This window comes from Nyctereutes procyonoides, unplaced genomic scaffold (assembly GCF_905146905.1).
Source record: "Nyctereutes procyonoides isolate TBG_1078 unplaced genomic scaffold, NYPRO_anot_genome, whole genome shotgun sequence".
Lineage (NCBI taxonomy): Eukaryota > Metazoa > Chordata > Mammalia > Carnivora > Canidae > Nyctereutes > Nyctereutes procyonoides.
In genome coordinates, this window is record NW_026575125.1 from 13,164,084 (window position 1) to 13,188,652 (window position 24,569).

General features: G+C 41.5%; 1 protein-coding gene across 1 annotated transcript in view; it reads left to right on the forward strand.

The window, feature by feature from the left end:
* The first annotated feature begins 2,228 nt into the window (after positions 1-2,228).
* The window catches only part of REPS2 (RALBP1 associated Eps domain containing 2), a 225,532-nt gene continuing 203,191 nt past the window's right edge, over positions 2,229-24,569 (forward strand). The window contains exon 1 of the mRNA XM_055339073.1: positions 2,229-2,491. Within this exon, the coding sequence (XP_055195048.1) occupies positions 2,258-2,491 (234 nt within the window). The 5' untranslated portion in view covers positions 2,229-2,257. The remainder of the gene's footprint in view (positions 2,492-24,569) is intronic.

Below are 24,569 nucleotides of genomic sequence, written 5' to 3' on the forward strand. Positions count from 1 at the left end.
TCCTTTTGCCTCCCCCAGTCCCACCGATTTGTCAATAATCCACCTGGGTGCCTTCTTCATTAAGCCTTCCTGGCTGGGCTCTGGCTCCTGGATTTTCTCTCTTCTCTAAACTCCCACAGTGCTTAGCCTGGGGTACACGATTTAGCACTTAATTATACATTGTCTTTTATTGTTTGTTTTTCTTTGTTGTGTTGGTTTTGTCTTTTCCAGTGAAGCTGCAGACTCCTTGAAGGAACACGTCTTGTATTTTTTTTTTTAATCCCTCACAGTACCCCCGTAGGGACACAGTTAATACTTCCTGTTCTACCAATAAGTGCTGCTTGATGGATAGGCACAGATGTAAGGCTTTCTGTGCATTTCAGCAGGATCTGCAGTGCTGATGAGTATCTGTCAAATTTATTAAACTGAGTTGAATAATGAAGAGCAGCTTCGAATCTAGTATTCAGTTGGGTAAATCACACCATCTCTGCATCCATTTTCTCATCTGCAAAATGAAGAAAATGTTTTCCCAATCTACCTCAGAGAGTTACTGCGAGTCTTAAATGAGATAATGTAGCTTTGAACTGTATGAATATTCGGGATTATTATACCTCACATTTCTTTTTCCAGGTGTCACAGGGGAAAGTAGGTTTTGGCTTTTATCACAAAGGGTGAGTCCCTTTCTAACCTCTGTTAGAATAGTGGGTGATAAAAGAAAAAGAATAGTGGGTGATTCTCAGGGAATCCCAAGGGTGTAACTAAAAAGGTAGGAAGAGCGTAAACATGATCTCTTGGCTTCCAGTTTTCCTTAGAAATTATCACAGTTTGGAAAATACAGCAGGTGGTGAGATTTTAAAATGGTAATTCCCCAGCTAAGATAGTCTTTGCTGTTCCTTACTTACCTATCCTCTCTGTACTCTTGTCCACAAGCTTAATTCTCTCCTGGTAGCTGTAAAGCAAAATGTGGTATAAGGAAATCTTAGTGAAGAGATGAGAACTTCCTGCTTTTAGAGTGGATCCTCTTCTCTATTTCATGTCCTTAGATTCCAAAAGGAAAATCTTACTCTGGTCACCATTTATGGATTGACATAATTTTTCTTCTTTTTTTTTTTTGTTAAAAAAACCCCCTGTTTTACTTAAGTAAACTTTATTTCCAAAGTGGGGCTTGAACTCATGATCTTAAGATCAAGAGTCATATGCTCCACCTAATCAACCTGCCAGGCACTCTTATCATTTTTCTTATGTATTTCTTATGTATTTCTTCCCCCTTCACCATTTGTTGATTTTTTTTCTCAGTCTTGTCCGTCCTCCTTATTTTAGTTTGACCAACATACCAAAGTATATTTGTTATCATCAGTGCTATTTCTTGAGATAGTGTTTGTTTTTAGTTAAAGTAAAATTATTTCGGGGTGAAAGGTTTATATATGTTTGCTTATTAAATTCGAAAATGTATTTTTTATTAGTGCTATATATATATATATATATACACACACAATTCTTCTTCCTAGGGCCCCTTTTCACTCTTATCACTCTAGTATTTAACACTAACTGACGGTATTCCTTTTTAAGGCACAACTCCAGGTATGAGCCATACCTGAGAAAGTAGCCTAACCTCATCTCCACCATGAATGCTAAGCGGAGTCACTGCGAGCAGTTCTTCTGGAGATCTCTGTCCTCCAGCTTTTCAGGACAGAAGCGCACTATGCAAAAAGGGAAGCTTAATTTCTCCTGTCTCCCCCCTCTTCTGTGAAGGGCGCCGCACCTGCTCCAGTTCTAGGGAAAAACCACCACAGCTTTCTCCGCCCCCTGAAAAGCGCCATGCTCCAGGTGGGTCTAGTTGTCTCCCTTCCCAGCCAGGGCGGAGAGCCGGAGGCGCCCCTGCGGGGCTCCGAGGGTGCGCCAGGCGCCGGCCCCGGGCCTCCGGGTCCGGGCAGCGCGGGGTGGGGGGGGCGGGCGGCCCGCGGAGTTAGTTACCTGGCCCGGCGCGGGGCGGGGCTAGGCGGGGCGGGGCGGACGGCGGGGGCGGGGCCGGGGCGCGATCCCAGGCTGCGATTGGTTCGCCCCGCGCCTGTCTCCATGTGCCGCGCGGCGGAGGCACAACATTCAAGTCTGGGGGCGGGGCCGGCGCGCGCCGGGAGGAAGCGGCGGCGCGGCAGCTGCGGGGCGTGGGGGCGGTGGCGGCGGCGGCCGAGGCCGAGACCCAGGCGTCGGAGGCTGAGGCGGAGGCAGCTGTTCCCTACCCGTTGGCGGTGCTTCGCTGGACCCCCTTCCCGGCCCCATGGAGGCAGCGGCGGGCGGGGGCTGCGGCTCCGGGCCGCCGCTGCTGCTGAGCGAGGGCGAGCAGCAGTGCTACTCCGAGCTGTTCGCGCGCTGCGCCGGCGCCGCAGGCGGGGGCCCCGGGTCCGGGCCCCCTGAGGCCGCCAGGACCGTCCCCGGCACCGTCACCGCAGCCGCGGGCCCCGTGGCCGACCTGTTCCGGGCGTCGCAGCTGCCCGCCGAGACGTTGCACCAGGTATGTCCCCGCGCCCTCAGCCGGCGCCTGTCTGTGGGGACCATTTCTGTGGAGATCAGGGGGCGAGGTGAGCCGATAGGGCTGCCCGAGGACCTGGAGGCCTCGGCCAGGTCGAAGTCGGGGATGGCGGCGACGCCCTTGTCCCCCAGGGAGCACCAGCCTCCTCCGCAGCTCTGGAGGGTGCGCTCCCCGTCTTCCTCCCCTGAGACAGACTGACGCTCCCTCCCCTCCCCCAGCCATTGCTGGGGCTCTGCAGCCGCCCAGACCCAAAGTTTGCCTTGTTCTGGAAGTGCTGTTTGTTTTGGCTGGTGTCTGGTTTAACCTCTGCTCGCTGCTCCTGCCTTTCCCTCCCTTGGGTGGGTGGAAGGGGGTAGGTGCTCAGGGTGCCTTGCTGGAACTTGAACTTCAAGTGTGTGTTTAGGTAAGTGTGTATGTGTATACAGCGGGGCCCAGAACTCAGTGTTGTCCGCCCCATGTACGTATTAATATATATGTATCTACTATATGTATTTGCTCACTAATGTACTTCTGAATATTGATATTAAACTGGAAAGCCTTAATACGTTGCAGAGCAGGGACAAAGGGCTGTAAGAGGATGTCTGTCAAGGCAAAGCCAAGCTTACTGTTTAGGGCCAGAGATAGACCCCAGACGTCCAGCATAGGAGACAGCTGTAGTTTCCCATCTTATTGCATGGACTTGAAACAGAACTGGAAAGTAATGTGTGTCACAGCTACCTCCTTTTAGCTGCTCCATACCTGGAAGAGGAGGAGGGGATGATCCACAGCACATGCTGTTTTTGTTTTGTGCTTTCCTTGGAGCTTGGAGAAAGACTATTTGATAACCATCGTCTTTCGATGTCACCAGGCTTTCATGTTGATAAGATTCTTTTTTTTTTTTAAGATTTTATTTACTCATGAGAGACGCAGAGACAGCGGCAGAGACACAGGCAGAGGGAGAAGCAGGCTCCATGCAGTGAGCCCGATGCGGGACTCGACCCTGAGACCCCAGGATCATGCCCTGGGCTGAAGGCAGGTGCTCAACTGCTGACCTACCCAGGCGTCCCATGTTGATAAGATTCTTAAAATCAGGCCCAAAACATGAAATGAAGCTTTTTTCAATTATTTTTAAAGTTTTAATTTTGATTCCAGTTAACATACAGTGTCATATTAGTTCTAGGTGTACAATATAGTAATTCAGTACTTCATACATCATCCTGTGCTCATCAGGACAAGCGCACTCTTTAATCCCCATCGCCTGTTTCACCCATCCCCCCAACTCCTCCCCTCTGGTAACCATCAGATTGTTCTCTATAGTTAATAGTCTCTTTCTTGATTTGTCTCTTACTCATTTGTTTCTTAAATTCCACATATGAGTGAGATCATATAGTACTTGTCTTTCTCTGACTTATTTTGCTGTTATACTCTAGTTCCATCCATGTCATTGCATATGGCAAGATTTCATTCTTTTTGATGCCTGAATAATATTTCATTGTGTGAAAAAAATATTTCATTGTGTGTGTGTATATATAAACATATACATATATAAACATATACACACACATCTTTATCATTCATCAGTTGATGGACATGGACACTTCGGCTGCTTCCATATCATGGCTGTTGTAAGAATGTTGCTATAAAATATAAACATAGGGGTGCATGGAAATGAAGCTTTTCTTGAAAGCAGTAGTATAAAAGTTAACATCAATTGAATATTTGGAGTTGGAAGTGGTATTTTAAAATCTAGTTTCAGAGGATTAGTGAGGATTTTATGGCTCAGTTGCAATGTCACTGTGTTTGTAGGTCTTTTTTCTTACCATTTAAGACTGCTTTATGCTGCTGGAGCATGCATATGCCTATATGTCTGTGAGCATAACTTTAGCCACTCTGTAATCTTTCACCTTTTATCTTATTTTTTTAAAAGATTTAATTTATTTATTCATGAGAGACACACAGAAAGAGAGGCAGAGACACAGGCAGAGGGAGAAGCAGGCTCCATACAGGGAGCCCGATGTGGGACTCGGTCCTGGAACTCCAGGATCTCGCCCTGAGCCAAAGGCAGGCACTAAACCGCTGAGCCACCCAGGGATCCCCTCTTTCACCTTTTAGAAAGGATTTCTGAAAATGTAATTAGTATTTGCAGAACTTAGCATGGCTGTTTAGCCCTTAAGTAGTCCTTTTTTTTTTTTTTTAAAGAAGTCTTTTCTATGTAGAAAGTTCTGCAATTGCTGTTTGTGGTTGAGCTGAACTAGGTAGACACAAAAAGTCAGTGTCTTGGGACGCCTGGGTGGCTCAGCAGTAGAGCGTCTGCCTTTGGCTCAGAGCGTGATCCCAGGATCTGGAATCGAGTCCTGCATCCGGCTGCTTTTGGGGAGCCTGCTTCTCCCTCTGCCTGTGTTTCTGTCTGTCGTCTCTCATGAATAAATAAATAAAATCTTAAAAAAAGTGAGTGTATTAAAACACAAACCATGGCCATTACTTGAGGCCCTCAGAATATTCCCATATAAATTTATTAAATGCTCTTGCAACTTTTCAACTGAAAAAGGAATGAGTGACTGAGGCCACACAGCAAGTAAATGACAGCTGGGCACCTGCCAAGACCTATTTTGTAGTCAGTAATACATGTACTGTGATAAGAGAAAGCAGGCATGCTAAATGTGAATGTGTTGGTTCACCACTCCTAAGGAATTGGGGAGGAGACTTTCCTGATGTTAGAAAAAATACACGCTCCCTTGAAGTATATATGATTTAGAAAGAACCCAAGGCACAGTGCATTTGCATGAATGATGTTATACTCTTGATGTCCAGTTGAAACCTGCTTGCAGAAGACTGCTTCAGATGTTGGCAAAGGGGGACATGCCTAGAAGATTGCTTGCAGTTAATCTCTCAAAGCTTTAAGCTCTCTTATTCAGTCCAGCAAAATAAAATACATCCTTCCCGATTAACCTAATATAATTGCAATAGTCCAGTATTCTTCATGCAGGTAAAAATGAACATCAGAGGCATCCTGGACAGGGAAATGTAATCAGAAGAGATTCAAGCAAAGGTAGTACTCAGCAGCCACCTGTTTTACCAACCATTTTGGTGATGTGTGGTATGGTGTGGTGTGGTGTGTTGTATCTTGATGTGTATGTGCATGCTCCATTTACCTCAATTTGCATTTCCCTATGAGTGTATTAGCCATTCTTTAAAACAAATGTAGACATTTTTAGCCTTTCCCTGTTAAACATGAACCTGTAAGTTCAGAATTAAATGGCCCAACAGGTATAACTGCTCAAATCATGGAGGCACTAACCATCCCTGGTAATTTCTATGGTAACAGCCAGATTTTTTATCTTAATAAGCATATGATTAAGATTACCATAATGTTTCAGGCAGAGTGAAAATCTTACCTGGAGTAAATGTTTTACAAAAATACTTAATTTTGTCTCCTCCTTGCAGTAAAAATATACCTGTTACTTTGTCATGAAAGTTAGGTTAAGAATTTCTTTCTGTTGACTCCTAACTCTGGGAAATGAACTAGGGGTGGTGGAAGGGAAGGTGGGCAGGGGGTGGGGGTGACTGGGTGGTGGGCACTGAGGTGGGCACTTGACAGGATGAGCACTGGGTGTTATTCTGTATGTTGACAAATTGAACACCAATAAAAAATAAATTAAAAAAAGAATTTCTTTCTGTTGAAATATTATATATAATTTTATTTTTTTCAGAGCAGTTTTATATTTGTAGCAAAGTAATGGGGAAAGTACAAAAATTCCCATACATACCCTACCAGCACACATGTACAGCCTCCATCATTATCAACATCCCTCACCAGACTGGTACATTTGTTGACATTGACATATCATTATTGCTCAAAGTCTATAGTTTGCATTAGGACTTGCTCTTGGTGTTGTACGTTCTTATGTCTTTTTAAAATATATATATTTATTAAGACTTAATTTTTTAGAGCAGTTTTAGGTTCAGAGCAAAATTGAAGGAGAGGTGCATAGTGTTCCCATAATGCCTGCTGATCACACACATACACAGTTTCTCCCATTAAGAAAACTTCCCTCCAGAGTGGTACATTTTTTACAATTGGTAAACCTGCATTGACATATCATAATTACCCAGAGTCCATAGTTTACATTAGGGTTCACTCTTGGTGTTGAGCATTGTATGAGTTTGGACAAATGTATAATGACATGTATTTACCATTAAAATATCATACAGAATAGTTTCACTGCCCCTAAAAATGCTCTCTGCTCCGCACAGTCATCCCTTCCTCTTACCCCCAACCCCCAACCCCAGGCAACCACTGATCTTTTTACTGTCTTTATATTTTTGCACTTTTAAAGAATGTCGTATAGTTAGAAAAACACAGTATGTAATCTTTTCAGTTGGCCTCTTTCATTAATAATACACACTTGAGATTCCTCCATGTCTTTTCCTAGCTTAATGGCTTATTTCTTTTTAGTGCTGAATAATACTACATTGTCTGGATGGACCAAAATTTATCTATTCATGAACTAGAGGACGTCTTGGTTGCTTTCAAGTTTTGGCAGTTATGGCTCAAGTTGGCATAAATATCTGTGTGCAGGTTTTTGTGTGGACTTAAGTTTTCAACTCCTTTGTGTAAATACCTAGTAGTGTGATTGCTGGATCATATGGTAAGAATATCTTTAGTTTTATAGGAAACTGCCAAACTGTCTTCCAAAGTGGCTGTGCCATTTTGCAATCCCCTCAGCCATGCATGAGAGTTCATGTTGCTACATATTCTCAGCAGTATTTAACAATACCAGTGTTTTTGATTTTGACCAAAGGAATGTAGTGATATCTCATTGTTGTTTCGATTTGCAATTCCCTAATGACATGATGTTGAGCATCATGTCATATGCTTATTTGCCATCTTTTTTTTTAAGATTTTATTTATTTATGAGAGAGAGAGAGAGAGAGAGAGAGAGAGAGAGAGAGGCAGAGACACAGGCAGAGGGAGAAGCAGGCTCCATGCAGGGAGCCCATGTGGGACTCAATCCCCGGTCTCCAGGATCACGCCCTGGGCCGAAGGTGGTGTATTTGCCCTCATGAATTATATTTTAATGCATCATAATAGCCTATTTTATTTATTTATTTTTAAAAAGATTTTTATTTATTCATGATAGACATAAAGAGAGGCAGAGACACAGACAGAGGGAGAAGCAGGCTCCATGCCAGGAGCCCCACTCAGGACTCGATCCCAGGACTCTAGGACTGCACCCTGGGCCAAAGGCAGGCGCTAAACCGCTGAGCCACCCAGGGATCCCCATAATAGCCTATTTTAAAAAGATCTTTGGTCCTATTTTTGGAGTATTTATCTTCATGTGCTGATTTATTTAAAGCCAAATTTCAGTACTAGGTGAAAAATGGTAGGACAAAATCCTTTTAAATTGCAAAAAGTTGGGCAGCCTGGTTTGCTCAGTGGTTTAGTGCCGCTTTCGGCCCTGGGCCTGATCCAGGAGACACGGGATCGAGTCCCACATCAGGCTCCCTGCATGGAGCCTGCTTTTCCCTCTGCCTGTGTCTCTGCCTCTCTCTCTCTCTCATGAATAAATAAATAAAATATATTTAAAAAATAAATTAGAAAAAGTTAATATGAAGGTCTGAGAAACAGTTTTTAAGATAAAGATCTACAAATGTTAGAGCGATTGGTTTCCCGGGTTATGAAGTATTTCATTGGTATTCAAAGACCAGCATTTTACTAGATGGCATAGGATGGTGTGGTGGGAATCAGGTTTGGGTTTGACATGTATTTGAGTTTCTGTTACTCATAATGCACAGTTCTAGGTACTGAGATTACATCAATGGATCAAACACAAATCCCTGTCCTCTTGGAGTTTACATTCCAATGCAAATGTTTTTTATTCAGTTTGAATTTATTCAGTTTCAAATATAGCCTTTAGAGGGGCATCTGGCTGGCTCAGTTGGGTAGAGCACGCAACTCTTGATCTAGGGGTTGTGAGTTCAAGCCCCATGATGGGCGCAGAGCTTACTTAAAAAATAAAGAAGGAATATAACCTCTAGAAATAAAGTGTCTATCTTGAACTAGCAAGTTTTATATTTGCTGTAATGAATTAAACTATATAGACTTATTGATAATATTCATCTTTTAGGATGGTATGTTAGTCTCTGGGAATGCTGTGTATATTTGAAGTAGTCATAATTTGTTTTAATTTTTATGATGTCAACTCTTTTTTTGTTTTGAAATGGTGTATTTTTTAATTGGGATCTAATTAACATGTAACATTATATTAGTTTCAGGTATACAACATAATGATTCAGTATTTGTATATTTTGTGAAATGATCACCACAGTAAGTCTACATCTATCACCATACATAGTTATAAATTTTTTGTGTGATCAGAGCTTTTATGATATACTCTCTCGGCAACTTTCAAATATATAATACCGTATTGTTAACTACAGTCACCATGCTATACATTAAATCTTCATGACTTATTTTATAACTGGGAGTTTGTAACTTTTGATCACTTTCATCTGTCCCCCCTCCCACCTATCTGTTCCTCTGTATTTATGAGTTCACGTTCTTTGTTTTTAGATTCCAAATGTAAGTGAGATTATATGGTATTTGTCTTTCTCTGACTTGATAGTTAACTCTTAGACATTAAGGGGAATGGCTCTAAAACACTACTGATTGTGTAATATCAAGGGAAATCACTGAATTGGAAAAAAGCTGACAAATGTCTGCTTGTTTAAGCAGCTTTGCTTGAGGTAAAGAAGTAATAAAATTGCTAGAAGTAGGGGATGTTTTAAAAATTCCTGTGCGGGCAACCCCAGTGGAGCAGCGGTTTAGCACCGCCTACGGCCCAGGGCATGATCCTGGAGACCTAGGATCTAGTCCCACATCGGGCTCCCTGCATGGAGCCTGTTTCTCCCTCTCCCTGTGTCTCTGCCTCTCTCTCTCTCCTCTCTGTGTATTCTCATAAATAAATAAATAAAATCTTTTAAAAAATAAAAATAAAAATTTCTGTACATGGAATCAGATTTTTAAAAAAGATTTATTTATTTTAAAGAGTGTGCAGGGTGGGAGGAGTTGGGGGTGGGCAGAGAATCTGAAGCAGACTCCCTACTGAGCACAGAGGATGTGGAGGCCCAATCCCATGAGCCTGAGATCACTGTAGTCGAAATCAAGAGTTTGACACTGGTGGAGGAGCCCTAGGTGGTGCAGTTGGTTGGGTGTCCCACTCTTGGTTTTGGCTCAGGTCATGATCTTGGGGATCGTGATATTGGGCCTTGAGTGGGGCTTTGAACTCAGCGAGGAGTCTGCTGAGGTTTCTCTCTCCCTTTTCTTCCACCCCTCTCTGTGCTAAGTAAGTAAATCTTAAAAAAAAAAAAAAGAGTTGCTCAGGGCATCTGGGTGGTACAGTCAGTTAAGTGTCCAACTCTTGGATTTGGCTCAGGTTGTGATATCAGGGTTGTGAAATTGAGCCCTGCATCAGGCTTCCCACTTAGCACGGAGCCTACTTGAGATTCCCTCCCTTTCTTTATGCCCCTCCTACTTGTGTGCGTTCTCTCTCTCTCTTTCAAAAAAAAAAAGTCAGATGTTAAACTGAGCCACCCAGGTGCCCTGTGCATGGACTCATCTTTGGGAAGAAGTCCTATCTATCTATCTATCTATCTATCTATCTATCTATCTATCTATTTTTTAAAATCTTTTTAAAAAAGATTTATTTATTTATTCATGAGAGACACACAGAGAGAAAGGGAGAGACACAGGCAGAGGGAGAGGCAGGCTCCATGCAGGGAGCCCGATGCAGGACTCCATCCCAGATCCCGGGATCACGCCCTGAGCCAATGGCAGACACTCAACTGCTGAGCCACCCAGGTGTCCCAAGAAGTCCTCTTTAAAGATTTTCTTGTGATTCATTGAAGCAACTGTTTAATCATTAAAGAAAACTATAGGTAAAAGACAGAATTCTTTTTTTATAAAGATTTTATTTATTAGAGACACAGAGAGGGGCAGACATAGGCAGAAGAAGCAGGCTCCCCATGGGGAGCCCAATGCGGGACTTGATCCCAGGATCACTACCTGAGCCAAAGGCAGACGCTCAACCACTGAGCCCCCCAGGCGTCCAAGACAAAATTTTTGTGAACTTTTCATCATTGTTAGATTATTAGCCAAAACTGTTTTTTAAAAATGCAAATAAAGCAGTTTTCTATTTTTGCATCTTTATATCATAGTCCTTTGTAATATACACTTTAAGGAGAGAGGTCAGAATATTAAAACAGCAAGTAAGAATGTATCCTGTTTGAGATAGTACTCTTTTTTTTTTTTTTTTGTAAAAGAGAAAGAATGCCAGCAGATAGATCTAGGAAATTCCAGAGCCAAACCATTGTGTGGTTTAAAGAGGGACATTTGTATAATAGTTGCTTGTTGACTCTTTTATAACAAATATATTTCGGGTGAAAAAAATATTTCAGGTGTGTAAAACTTAGAGGATTACCCAACAAATAAGTGAAACAGTTCATTTACTGCGAAGGTTTCCTGTGACCTTCTTCTCTGGTCCCATTCTCCTTCCTTCCAACCCCAGAGGTTATTACTGTCCTGAATTTGGTGTGTAATGAATTGAAAAAATGTTAATACTTCTATTATATGTATATATATCATGTGTGTATATAGCGTGTGTGTGTATGTCACTAAAATATATTGTTTTGTATGGCTTTTCAACTTAAAATTAGGAGTATTGTACTCTTAACTGTAACTTGCTTTTCCTTGCATTGTTTTTGAGATTCATCTTTGTTGACACACGTAGCTCTAGTTCATTTATGTTTCCTTTTTAAAAATCTTCATTACCTACTCTTACAGTGACTCATTATGGTGCTGTAAAGACCTTTATGCCTAAGGAAACTAGGTGGCATTTTTATTTGTATAGGATGTCACATGACTGCAGGACTATGCTAAACGTGTACAATTATTAAAAGCTCCTTTATAGGGTAGCAGAATGCATGCTATATTCTTGAAGTGTTAGAGGACTGTAGAGTTAATTTTTTGGTTTGGCTTTCAAAGGCTTGCTTTCTCTCTCTCTCTCTCTCTCTCTCTTTTTTTTTTTTAGGAAAATCTCAAACAAGTAGAATAATACTACATTAAGCTCCTCTGTGCTTGCCATCCATGCTCAACAACCATCAATGCACATGTGGTCAGTTCTGTTCCATCTGTGTTCCCACTTTTGTACCCTAGCCCTCTGTTATCCTAAAGCAAATTTCAGACATCATATGATTCATAGGATTTAAAAAAAGGAACCTGAGAGTGGTCAGAGATGGGAACATAGAGGGTTTTAATATAGGCAGAAAAGGTATCTGTGGCCTTCAGTCAAATGTAAAGACTGAACGATGGTTCTACATGACCGAGCTATTTGCAGTCTTTAAGGTAATGATGTTTGAGACTGATTTAGAATGATTGGGTAAACCAGTAGGGAGTTGGAAAAGGTAACAAAAGTGAAGACTAGTAATTAATACAAGGTGAGGTACCTGACTGGTTCAGTTGGTGTAGCATGCAACTCTTGATCTTAAGGTTGTGAATTCAAGCCCTGAGTTGGGTTAGAGATTACTTAAAAAAAAAAGGCAAGATGGATAGAAAATTGTTTGTGAGGAAATCTTGAGTTGTTTCACTAATTATCAGTAATTATTAAAAGCGGGTTTGGGGGATCCCTGGGTGGCGCAGCGGTTTGGCGCCTGCCTTTGGCCCAGGGCGCAATCCTGGAGACCCGGGATCGAGTCCCACATCGGGCTCCCGGTGCATGGAGCCTGCTTCTCCCTCTGCCTGTGTCTCTGCCTCTCTCTCTTTCTCTCTCTGTGACTATCATAAATAAATAAAAATTAAAAAAAAAGACATCCTATAAAAGCGGGTTTGGTTCCTTTCTAGGTTTTTCCCCCAAACTTTGGTTCGTAAAGGCAAGTATCTAGGATTTTGTATTTGTATCATTTGCTACTTTAGTACATGTCTTTTGGTGGGCATCTGTTTGGGCTGCTATAACAAATACCACAGCCTGGGTGGCTTATAAACTGGAAATTTATTGTCCACAGTTCTGGAGGCTGGTAGTCCAAGATCAAGGTATCAGCATATTTGCTTCCTAGTGGGGGGCCCCTTTCCTGGTTCATAGCTGGCACCTTCTTGTTGTGTCCTTATAAGGTGGAAAGGGCTAGGGATCTCTCTGGAGCCTTTTTATAAGGCATTAAATCCCATTCATGAGGGCTCTACCTCCTAATACCATCACATTGGGCATTAGAATTTCAACATATGTATTTTGTGGGAGACTCATTCATTTTTTTTAATGATTTATTTTATTTATTTATTTATTATGAGAGAGAGAGAGAGAGAGAGAGAGAGAGAGAGAGAGAGAGAGGCAGGCAGGCAGGCAGAGACACAGGCAGAGGGAGAAGCAGGCTCCATGCTGGGAGCCCGATGCGGGACTCTGATCCCGGGACTCCAGGATCGTGCCCTGGGCAAAAGGCAGGCGCAAAACCGCTGAGCCACCCAGGGATCCCCATGGGAGACACATTCAGATCATAGCAGCAACTAACCATCCTGGGTTGCTCAGGCCTCTGGGGTTTCCTGGGGCATGAGACTCAGGTTTCAAAGCAGAACAGTTGGAGGGCAAATTGGGATGGTTGGTCGCCCCCTCTATTGGTTACTGCATTAATTATCTTGTTGCTCTGTAATGACTTTGAATACATTTAAATTGTAGCTTAAAACAACACATTTATTATCTTACTGTTCCTTTGGGTCAGGAGTCCTGACATGGCTTAATTGTCCTCAGCTCAGGGTTTCACAAGACTAAAATCAAGGCATTGGCTGGGTGGCATTCCTTTGTGGAACTCTGGGACCTCTTGAAGCTCATGTCATTTTTAGTAGAATTCAGTTCCTTGTGAGTTTAGGACTGAAGATCTCAGCTACTAGAGATCACCTGCAGTTTCCTGCCACATGGCTCTTTCCATAGGCAGTTCATAATTATGGCTGTTGGTTTCTTTAAGGAGATTTTCTCTCTCCAGTTGTCTTAGAGGAGTGTGGACACCTCCATTGCTTTTGGCATATCCTGTTGGTTAGAAGCAAGTCACAGGTTTTGTCTGCAGTGAAGGGGAGAGGATTATTCAAAAGCATAGACACCAGGAAGGGAGAATTATTGGGGGTATATGTCACCTTAGGAATTTTGTGCCACACTTGCCTTCCAGAGTTTTCTGAAGCAGAAAATTACTCTGTTTAGCTTTTTGGGGCCAGAGAATATAGATGTTTTTGCTCAACTACTCATTTAAAATTTCTTTATCTTTTTAAAAAACATTTTCATGCATAATTCATTTTCTTATGCCAAGTAGAACTGGCAAATATATTATCTTCTTATGTATTATTTTCAATTTTAGTCTTTAGGCAATTTGTTTTTCCTCTTAACTAGTGGGAGGCAGGAAAAGAAGTGGAAATGCAGATATGAATGCCCTGCATTCCCACTCCTGCCTGGAATACTCTAAAGCAGGCACTGGTTCTGTTTTAGGGGTCAGTGGATTTGGATGTGGAAAAAGATACATTTTTATTTGTACCAACTCCTAACTGAAATGAAGCATTTCCTTCCATTGTGCATATAGGCACAAACCACAGTAGTATTAGTAGTACCCGTGATTTCATCACCTGTAGAAGTAGGATTTTTAAAAATCATATTACAATTATCACAGGTAGTAATACATATTCAAACACATGCATGACTACCACAAACTTGCTTTTTAATAATTTGATAGCTATATTTCAGTATGTTTCTTTTATAATCCTACCTATTATAAGTGTTTAATGGTATGCATTTAAAAACATCATTCTGGGATGCCTGGGTGGCTCAGTTGGTTAAGTGTCCACCTTTAGCTCAGGTCATGATCCCAGGGTCCTGGGATGGAGCCCCATGTCAGGTTTGCTGCTCGGCAGGAATTCGGCTTACCCCCCCCCTTCCTCTGCCTGCTGCTCCCCCTGCTTGTGCTCTCTCTCTCTGTCAAATCCATCCATCCATCAATCAAACAAAATTATTGAGAAGAGGTCCATGCAGACTACCAAAGGGCAGGGAGCATAGGACAAAAACAATTAAGAAGCCCTGCTCTGAAGAATTGCGAGGTGTCTGGACTAGGAACCTCAGTTCTTCAGAGTTCATTGGTTCTAAAGTCAGAATGGCAGCAGCACCGCTGGCAGGTCTGGGTCAGGAATGAGATTCCATAAGGCTGCGGTGGTCCCTCTCCCTCCAGTCAGCCCTGTGAGGGGGAAGGAAGCTCAGAGAGAATGAATGCCCAGCTTCTTCCACCAGGAATTCACCCTGCAGTCCCTGCTCAGCTTTCTCTGCTCCTGACCTTTCTATCTGGCCCTCTCCACTTCATTCCAGAGAACCCCTGTGGAGTGCATGCCGGCTGGCTTTTGGGCCTGTTTTATTTACCACTATTATCTCTACTTCAGAGACTGGCTAGAACATGAACCTGAAAGGAAAAGTGATTTTTAACAGACTGGAGAAACTTGGCTAGCCTCATAATTTAATTCAGGACCAGGAGAGGCTATTTAATATTAGGTTAGCAGTAAACATTTGCTTTGACTTAATTCATTTGTAACACTTTGCCATTGGTTTACAGAAAAATAGTTTTGTTCAGCCTCCTGGGGGTAATTAAATGTTTCACCTGTGTTAATTTCCTGACTAATTGAAGTAAATTGCATAAATGCCAGCAATTAGGAATTGTTTTTGCTTTTTTGAAAAAGCAGGTTTTCTTAAATGTGTAATGTTTGCCCTGGTGCCTTCAAAAGAACATATTTAATGCAATAATCTCTGTTTATTCTTTAGTTCAGGGTCATTCTTGTGAAAGACAGATGATTTTATATGAACAGGTTTTTGCTCCTGGAGGTGTTTGGTGTGCTTGCTTTTTGAGGTTTTTTTTCTTTTTCCTTTAGGGTCGCTTTAAAATTGTTCTAAAATGTTTTAATTCCTTTCCTTTGCATACACTGTGGTAACTTCAAGACCTATTAACTGAGAAATGGCACTGGAAGCAAAGTCTGTGAAATTTACCATGTGGATGTCTTAGATTATTTTTTTCTTTTTTTAAAGACTTTTTTCATTTATTTATCCATGAGAGGCACACACAGAGAGAGGCAGAGACATAGGCAGAGGGGGAAGCGGGCTCCATGCTGGGAGCCCAATGTGGGACTCTATCTCAGGACCCCAGGATCATGCCCTGGGCTGAAGGCAAGCACTCAACAGCTGAGTCACCCAGGTGTTTCTCATCTATCTATCTATCTATCTATCTATCTATCTATCTATCTATCTATCATCTATCTATCTATCTATCTATCTATCTATCTATCTATCTATCTATCTATCTATGAGAGTGTGCAAGCTGCAGCAGGGAGGGGCAGAAGGAGAGAGAATCTTAAGCAGGCTCCACGCCCAACCCAGAGCCTCAGAGGGGGCTTGGATCTCATAACCCTGAGATCACAACCTGAGCCCAAATCAAGAGTCAGACACACAACCAACTGAGCTACCCAGGCACCCCTAGAGTCTTTTAATTTATTCTTTGTTCTGTATCAAGGTTTCTCTACCTCTGCACTATTGACACTTTGGGCCAGATCATTCTTTGCTGTGGGGGCTGTCCTGTGCATTATAGAATGTCTCGCAGCATCCCTGGTCTCTATTTAGTAGATGCCAGTATCTGCCTGTCCCCTAGTTGTTACAACCAAAAATGTTTCTAGATACTGTCCTTTGGGGCAAAATCTACTCTGGCTGTACATACGTGATAACAATCATGGTAGCTGCTACCATTTATTTACTGATTACCATGTAATTGGCCTTGTCCTATAATTTGTAGAATGCTCATCTTATTTAATTTTCACAAGCAAATCATGAGGTAGTTATTATTGCCTCCAGTTTGAAGAAGACAAAGTGGAGGTACAGAGATTCAGTAATTTGCCCATGGTCACATAGATAAGTTACTTCTGGTAATAGTTTTCATAATAATTTGGGTTGAAATTCAGTCTTTGTTGAAGAGACAAACTAAAAAAGAAAAGGAGGGTTTCCTGATGATGTCTCAGTGGAGAGGCTATGGCTTTCATAGCACTTCTGTGTAAATGTTGGAATTCTTGCTTAAAGGAGTGAATCTATGGGTCTGAGTAGGGGATTTGGATCTACTTCTAAGGAGCTTCAGTATGATAAAGCAGAACATGAGACAGTCTAGGGTTAAGGTTGATTAAACTTCAAAGCCAAGAAAGCCATCAGAAATTGGGATAAGGCTCAGGTGTCCCTTAATAATTTATTTTATTCTACCTAATATTCTACCTAATATATCTAAAATATTATCACTTCAGGGCCACCTGGCTGGCTCAGTTGGTGGAGCATGTGACTTTTTTTTAAGTTTTATTTATTTATTCATGAAAGACAGAGAGAGAGAGAGGCAGAGACACAGGCAGAGGGAGAATCAGTCTCCATGCAAGGAGCGGATGTGGGACTCGATCCCAGGACTCCAGGATCACGACCTGAGCCGAAGGCAGATGCTTAACTGCTGAGCCACCCAGGCATCCCAGAACATGTAACTCTTGATCTTGGGGTTGTGAGTTTGAGCCCCATGTTCGGTGTAGAGATTACTTAATAAAATGCTTAAAAAATTTAAGCTGGGAATTTGGAAAATGTCAAGACAAGGTTTATATGACAAGAAATATTAATACATTGGCTTGGTGGGAAAATCAAGGTTTAGTAGAATTTTTGCTCAGTTTGAATTTTAGAAAGCATTTTCAAGATCTTACTTTGATACTAGATACTTATGTTAATGTGGGCTCAATGATCTTGTTCTGGAAATAAACTTGTGTTTTTAAATATTTCTATGGCAATTCTCTCAAATATAATTTGATGATTCAAGTAGAAAAAAAGGAATGAATGAAATCTTGCCATTTGCAACAATATGGGTAGTTCTAAAGGATATAATGCTGAGTGAAATAAGTCAGTCAGAGAAGGACAAATACGATATGATTTCACTCACGTGGATTTTAAGAAACAAAACAAAGGAAAAAAAGAGAAAAAACCAGACTCTTAACTATAGAGAACAAACTGATGGTTGTCAGGGGAGGTGGGGGGGATGGGTGAAACAGCTGAAGGAGATTAAGAGTACACTTATAATGAGCACTGAGTAATGTATAGAATTGTTGAATCACTATATTGTACACCTGAGACTAATATAACACTGTATGTTAACTGTACTGGAATATGAAGGCTGGTGCTTACATGATGGTTTTGGAGGAAAAGCATAAAGTGTGGCAGAAAGCAGTTTATGTATATAGGGAAAGAGCCTGGGTCCCATATCTTTATAAAGCTGACTTATTAGTCTTAGACAGTCCAAGTTTAAACTTCATTTACATGAAAAAGAAATAAATTTCCGTCTTATTTTTATTTTTTAAAAGATTTTATTTATTTGAGAGAGAGCCAGTAAGCAAGAGAGAGAACACAAGCAGAGGAAGAGGAAGAAGCAGACTCCCTCCTAAGCAGGGAGCCTGGTGAGGGTTGATGCCAGGAGTATGGGATCATGACCTGAGCTGAAGGTGGACACTTAACTGAGCCACCCAGGTGCCCTCCCATCTTTTTTTTTTTAATTTTTATTTATTTATGATAGAGAGAGAGAGAGAGAGAGAGAGAGAGAGGCGCAGAGACACAGGCAGAGGGAGAAGCAGGCTCCATGCACCGGGAGCCCGACGTGGGATTCGATCCCGGGTCTCCAGGATCGCGCCCTGGGCCAAAGGCAGGCGCCAAACCGCTGCGCCACCCAGGGATCCCCCATCTTATTTTTTTAAAAAAATATCTGTATATATCAGTTTTCTATCATACAAAATTTACAAACATATTTACAACTTGTTAGCTAACTTTAAAATATTAATCTGTCATATCAGCTGATTTAAAATTTCACATTTGACACATTCTGTGTTTGAAATTTTAGGTTGTTTGTTTCATAGAATTTATTATTTTTTATAAAGGGATAAGACTTTAACTTGGGTGTGATTATTGTTTAAAATTTGCTATTAACGGGTACCTGGGTGGCTCAGTCAGTTAAGCATCTGCCTTTGGCTCAGGTCATGATCCCGGGGTCCTGGGATCCAGCCACATCAGGCTCCCTCCTCGGGGGGGGGCCTGCTTCTCCCTCTCCCTCTGCTGTTCCTCTTGCTTGCGTTTGCACACTCTGTCAAATAAATAAAAAAATTTAAAAATAAAAACAAATATTAAATTGATTGTGAACCATTAAAAGAAATTGGGGGTAAGGCCATGTACTGTTTGGGGCCCTAAAGAAAATGGCACATTCAGAGGGTTTTACTGAAAACAGGAGTGTGTGGAGGCATGGGTAGATTAGCAGCAGCATGAAGCCGTTGCTGTCCCAAGATCTAAAGGGGCCAAGGAAGGGATTGTTGTTGCTGGAGCTGTGAAAGGTATGATTCCCCTAAAGGAACAGTAGTCTAGAAGAATGTAGCCATTGCCAGAATTGTGGCCAGGGAGGGACTGGTGGGCTGAGGGACCAATAACCAACTGTCTCCTGCTGTCTGATGTGCTACAGTGGCCAGCTGGAAGCCAGGGAAAGCCTGGGTGTTAAAGAGACCAGCTTCCTGGGAAGAGTGGATGAAGAAGGGTTGTGGTTCTGGGGAACAGATGGAGGAAAAGCCAACACAGGCTACAAGCTGAACTGGGAACCACCGCTCTGGATCCTGGGGAGAATGGGGCATGGCTGGTGTAAGGGGTGAGGGAAATCCATTTATGCCAAGCTGGGCTTGAGTGTGCAGACTTCCAGGAGGGACAAGAGAGGGCAGGACAGGAGTGACCAGTCCATCTGAGCTGCTGCTTCACACTTCTTTAGGGAAGTCTTGAAGGCTCTGGGGTTGTCTGTTTGCATTTGGATATGGGATGTGGGGATATGTGTGCTTTTTGATCAGAGTGGGACATTTCCATGGGCTTCTGTGTTTGTTATTGTTTGGGGCACTGGGAAAAATACAGCAATAGAATAATCTTCTTGGAGATTCTGCCAAGAGTAGTGCACATGGTGGGAAAGGTTGCCCTAGTGATCAGAGATGGATTCAGGGGAGTAGAAAATATATTATTACATTTGAGGGTATGACCTTGCATTAGTTTGGCATTTTTCTTTCCCTGAAAGATAAGATTCCTGTAGGGATTCTTCCTCACCCTGGAATAGCTATCTGTATATATGTGTCCACTCAGGATTTCTTTGTACACTGCTCAAACTTACTGAGGCCCTATTGAACACACTGAGTACTTAAAAAAACTTAGAATCTTCCTCATACATTGCAAAGTAAAAGCAAGTGCAAAGAAATAGCGTTGCTCTCTTTTGCATTCTTCATGGTCTAGCATATCTTCTGGAAAACTTGTTGCCATGGCAATGGGATATTATCTATCTCTGTAGTGTACTACATAAAAATAGCCCTTTGTGTTTGAGGGTGATGTTGGTGACAGGTGGTTGGATGAATGTATAGCAGGGTGCTTTGTCAGCATTCCATTGTTTAAGGTTGTGAAATCAAAATGAGTATTGATTTGGTTTTCTCTCTCAAAATGCAGTTTTATCTGGAAAAGGCAGGCAGTGGAGCTCTGTTTAATTGCGATTTTTAAGCCTCTCTTTCTAGGTCAAGTGAATATGGTGGTTGAAGGCACCTCTCATGGTGATAAGTAAATGGCTTTCTGTGGGATGGGGTGCTATAGGGTGCAACACAAGATTGGGCTGGGGCCAAGTAGTATAATTCTCCTGTTCTTGAACAAATGATTCTGCTTAAGTGCCTTGTACTTACAAACTGAGAAGTAGCAAGTAGTTAGATGGAATAGATGAGCTCTGAGCTGTTTATCAAATACTGACTTCTTGTGGGTTTTTAAATGGAACAGATCCTTGGTAAAGATCAGTTCACCATGCTGGTTTAGCATTGGCCTCACATGTGTAGCCAAGGTTGGAATCTTGACCCTAATCTTAATTATTCCTTGAGAAATCCTTTGGGTAATATTTTAGAGTAGTAAGTCTCAAATATTTTGTCGTTCTCTCACCTTTCTTGTAGAAACTTGTCTTATATGTAAATAACAGCTTCCTGGTGCTGAAATAAAATTTATTCTAGAGAATTTTAGACTTTCCTGAGAAAATACCATGGTGGGCAATTTTAGACATATAAGTAATCACTCTTTTTTTTTTTTTAAGAGAGTACGCAAGCAAGGGGAGGGGCAGAGGGAGAGGTAGAATCTTAAGCAGGCTCCCTGCCCAGCTTGAAGCCTGATGTGGGTCTTGATCCCAGACCCCGAGATCATGTCCTGAGCTGAAATCAAGAGTCACATGTTTAACCAACTGAGCCACCTAGCTACCACAAAAGCATTCACTCTTAATCCTGATTTGTGTTTTACTACTACAGAAATGGAATCATTGCCTTTGTCTTTTCTCTGCAAGTCAGTATGAATATCTTTTTGCTAATAATATTGGAAATAGTTTTTGAGTGCTTGCTGGGCATCCAGTACTATTCTTAGAAATTTTTGTGTGTAATTAACTCAAGTCCCATAAGTATTTTTTTTAAGATTTTATTTATTTATTCATGAGAGACACAGAGAGAGGCAGAGAGACAGGCAGAGGGAGCCCGACATGGGACTCGATCCCAGATCCTGGGATCACTCCCTGAGCTGAAGGCAGACACTCAACTGATGAGCCACTTAGGCATCCCAGTATTCCTTTTTTAAAAGATTTTATTTATTTGAGGGCAGCCTGGGTGGCCCAGTGGTTTAGCGCCGCCTTCAGCCCAGAGTGTGATCCTGGAGACTCGGGATTGAGTCCCATGTCAGGCTCCCTGCATGGAGCCTGCTTCTCCCTCTGCCTGTGTCTCTGCCTCTCTCTCTCTCTCTCTCTCTCTCTCTGTCTCATGAATAAATAAATAAAATATTTGAAAAAAAAGGATTTTATTTATTTGAGAGAGAGCACATGTACATGAGTTGGGGGAGGGGCAGAGGGAGAGAGAGAAGCAGACTCCCCGCTGATTGCAGCACCCCTCATGGGACTTGATACCAGGACCGTGAGTTCATGACCTGAGCCAAAGTCAGATGCTAAAGTGACTGAGCCACCCAGGCACTCTATAATTCCCATAAATATTCTTTTTCTAAAAAAATTTTATTTATTTATTCATGAGAAACAGAGAGAGAGAGAGGCAGAGACATAGACAGAGGGAGAAGCAGGCTCCTCAATCCCAGGACTCTGAGACCATGCCTTGAGCCAAAGGCAGACGCTCAACCACTGAGCCACTCAGCCACTCAGCCACTCATAAATATTCTTAATGGTTTTTGTCACTCTTTTCCAGATGAGGCATACTGATTAGCATGCCTTTTCATTTCTGGTAAGTGTTGTGTGCATTGTAAGACTTGGTTGCTCCTTTTGTTTATTAGGATACTGTAGTGTTTCTAATACTGAAAAGCATTCTTCTATCAGGGGATGGCAAAATACAGTCTGTGGGCAAAATCCATCCTGTCATCTATTTCTTTTCTTCTTCTTTTTTTTTAAATTTTTTAAAATTTTTTATTTATTTACGATAGTCATACAGAGAGAGAGAGAGAGAGAGAGGCAGAGACACAGGCAGAGGGAGAAGCAGGCTCCATGCACCGGGAGCCCGATGTGGGATTCGATCCCGGGTCTCCAGGATCGCGCCCTGGGCCAAAGGCAGGCGCCAAACCGCTGCGCCACCCAGGGATCCCTCTTCTTCTTCTTCTTCTTCTTCTTTTTTTTTTTTTTGTATGGCCAATGAGCTAAGAATGGTTTTTACATTTTTAAATGGTTGGAATGAAAATAAAAAGAATATTTCATGACATGTGAAAATTATATGAAACTCAAACTTCAGCTTCCATAAACAGTTTTAATGGTACACAGCCACACTAATGTGTTTCTATATAATCTATAGCTGCTTTTGCACGAGAGTGGCTGAGGTGAATAACTGTAACAAGAGACTTTATTATAGTCCACAGAACCTCAGAACCTAAAGTATTTACAAAGTTTGCCAACCCCTACTCTGTATTATTCTACATCTAAAATGGGAGATTGTACTGAATAATAAAAGGTTAGATTTGTGTACAGGTTCATATGTATTTGGATTCTTTTTGGGTATTATATTTTCCTCTCTTCCACTAAATGTTACTGCTTTCACAAGCGTAGTATCATATACTATGGCATATCTCAAATACACTTGATTTCAACTCTTTCTATACCCATGTTGCTTTTTTATCATAACAAATAACTCCTAACCCTTCCCAAATGAGGATAATGAATTTTATCACTTTACTAGCTAATGTGTTTTCTTTGCTAGATCAGTAATTATAATCCCCCCAGTTCTATTTATTTCCAACTATATTGCTTTCTGCTTTTGGGCTTTTCAGCCACCATATAAACATTGATACTTCAATAATCCTAACTAAGCCACCTGAACTGATTATGCTATTTTAATTTAATAAATCCTATATTAGATAAAGATTATATTTTCTACAGTCATCCTGTTGGGTTTAATATACTTAACATAATCAGCTTTGGAACATTCATGCAGTTTTTTTTAGTTTTCTTTTTGTCTTATTTTTATCACTTTTTATTTTTTTTTAGTTTTTAAAATATTTTATTTATTTGACACACAGAGAGAAACAGAGAGAGCGAGCCTACGAGCACATGAGCAGGAGGAGTAGCAGAGGGAGAGGGAGAAGCAGGCTCTCCACTGAGCAGGGAGCCCAATGTGGGGCTCAATCCCAGGACCCTGACTTGAGTTGAAGGCAGATGCTCAACTAACTGACCCACCCAGGTGCACCTTGTTTCCTCACTTTTTAAATTAACAGCTTTATTGAGATATAATTCACATACAACTTACTCATTTAAAGCATACAATTCAGTTTTTAGTGTATTCACTATATATTTCCAGAATATTTTCATCACCACAAAAAGAAACCATATGCAGGATACCCAATAGTAGGCATTCCCAGTCCTACTATCCCTAGGTAACCACAACTCTGTTTTCTATCTATATGGATTTGCCTATTTTGAACATTTCTTATAAATGGAATTGTATGATATGTGGTCATTTGTAACTAGATTTTTAAAATTTTTTTATTTTATTTTTTAAAAGATTTTATTTATTTATTCATGAGATACAGAGAGAGGCAGAGACACAGGCAGAAGGAGAAGCAGGCTCCATGCAGAGAGCCTGACGTGGGACTCAATCTTGGGTCCTCAGGATCAGGCCCTGGGCTGAAGGTGGCGCTAAACTGCTGAGCCACCTGGGCTGCCCTAGCTTTTTTTTTTTTTTTTTAGTATAACGTTTTCAGTGTTCATCCATGTTGTAGCAGTATCACTACTTTTTATGGCCCAATAATATTTGATTATATGTATATATCATATTTTATTTATCCATTCATAAGTTGGTAGACATGGATTATTTCTACATTTTGGCTGTTACGAATAGTGCTGCTATGAACATTTGTGTATAAATTTTTATGTTGATGTATGTTTTCATTTCTCTTGGTTAATAACCTAGGAGTGGAATTGGTAGGTTACATATGGTAACTTTGAGTTCAATTTTTAAAAAAGATTTATTTATTTTTGTTAGAGTGTGGGGGGAGAGTGTGCTTAATCTTAACCAGGACCCCTGAGATCATGACCTGGCCAAAATCAAGAGCCAGACTCAACCACCTGAGCCACCCAGGCTCCCCTCTGTTTTCAATTTTTTGAGGAACTGCCAGACTTCCAAAGGTGCTGCATCATTTTACATTTCCCACTAGCAATATATGAAGATTCCAATTTCTCTACTTCCTCACCGACATTGGTTATTGTCTATCTTTTCTATTATAGCCATCCTACTGGGTAAGAAATGGTATTTTTTTTAAAGATTTTATTTTATTTTTGTATTTATTTATAAGAAACACACACACACAGGCAGAGACAGAGGCAGAGGCAGAGGGAGAAGCAGGCTCCATGCAGGGAGCCCGATGTGGGACTCGATCCCAGGACTGCAGGATCATGCCCTGAGCCAAAGGCAGATGCTTAACCGCTGAGCCACCCAGGCATCCCAAGA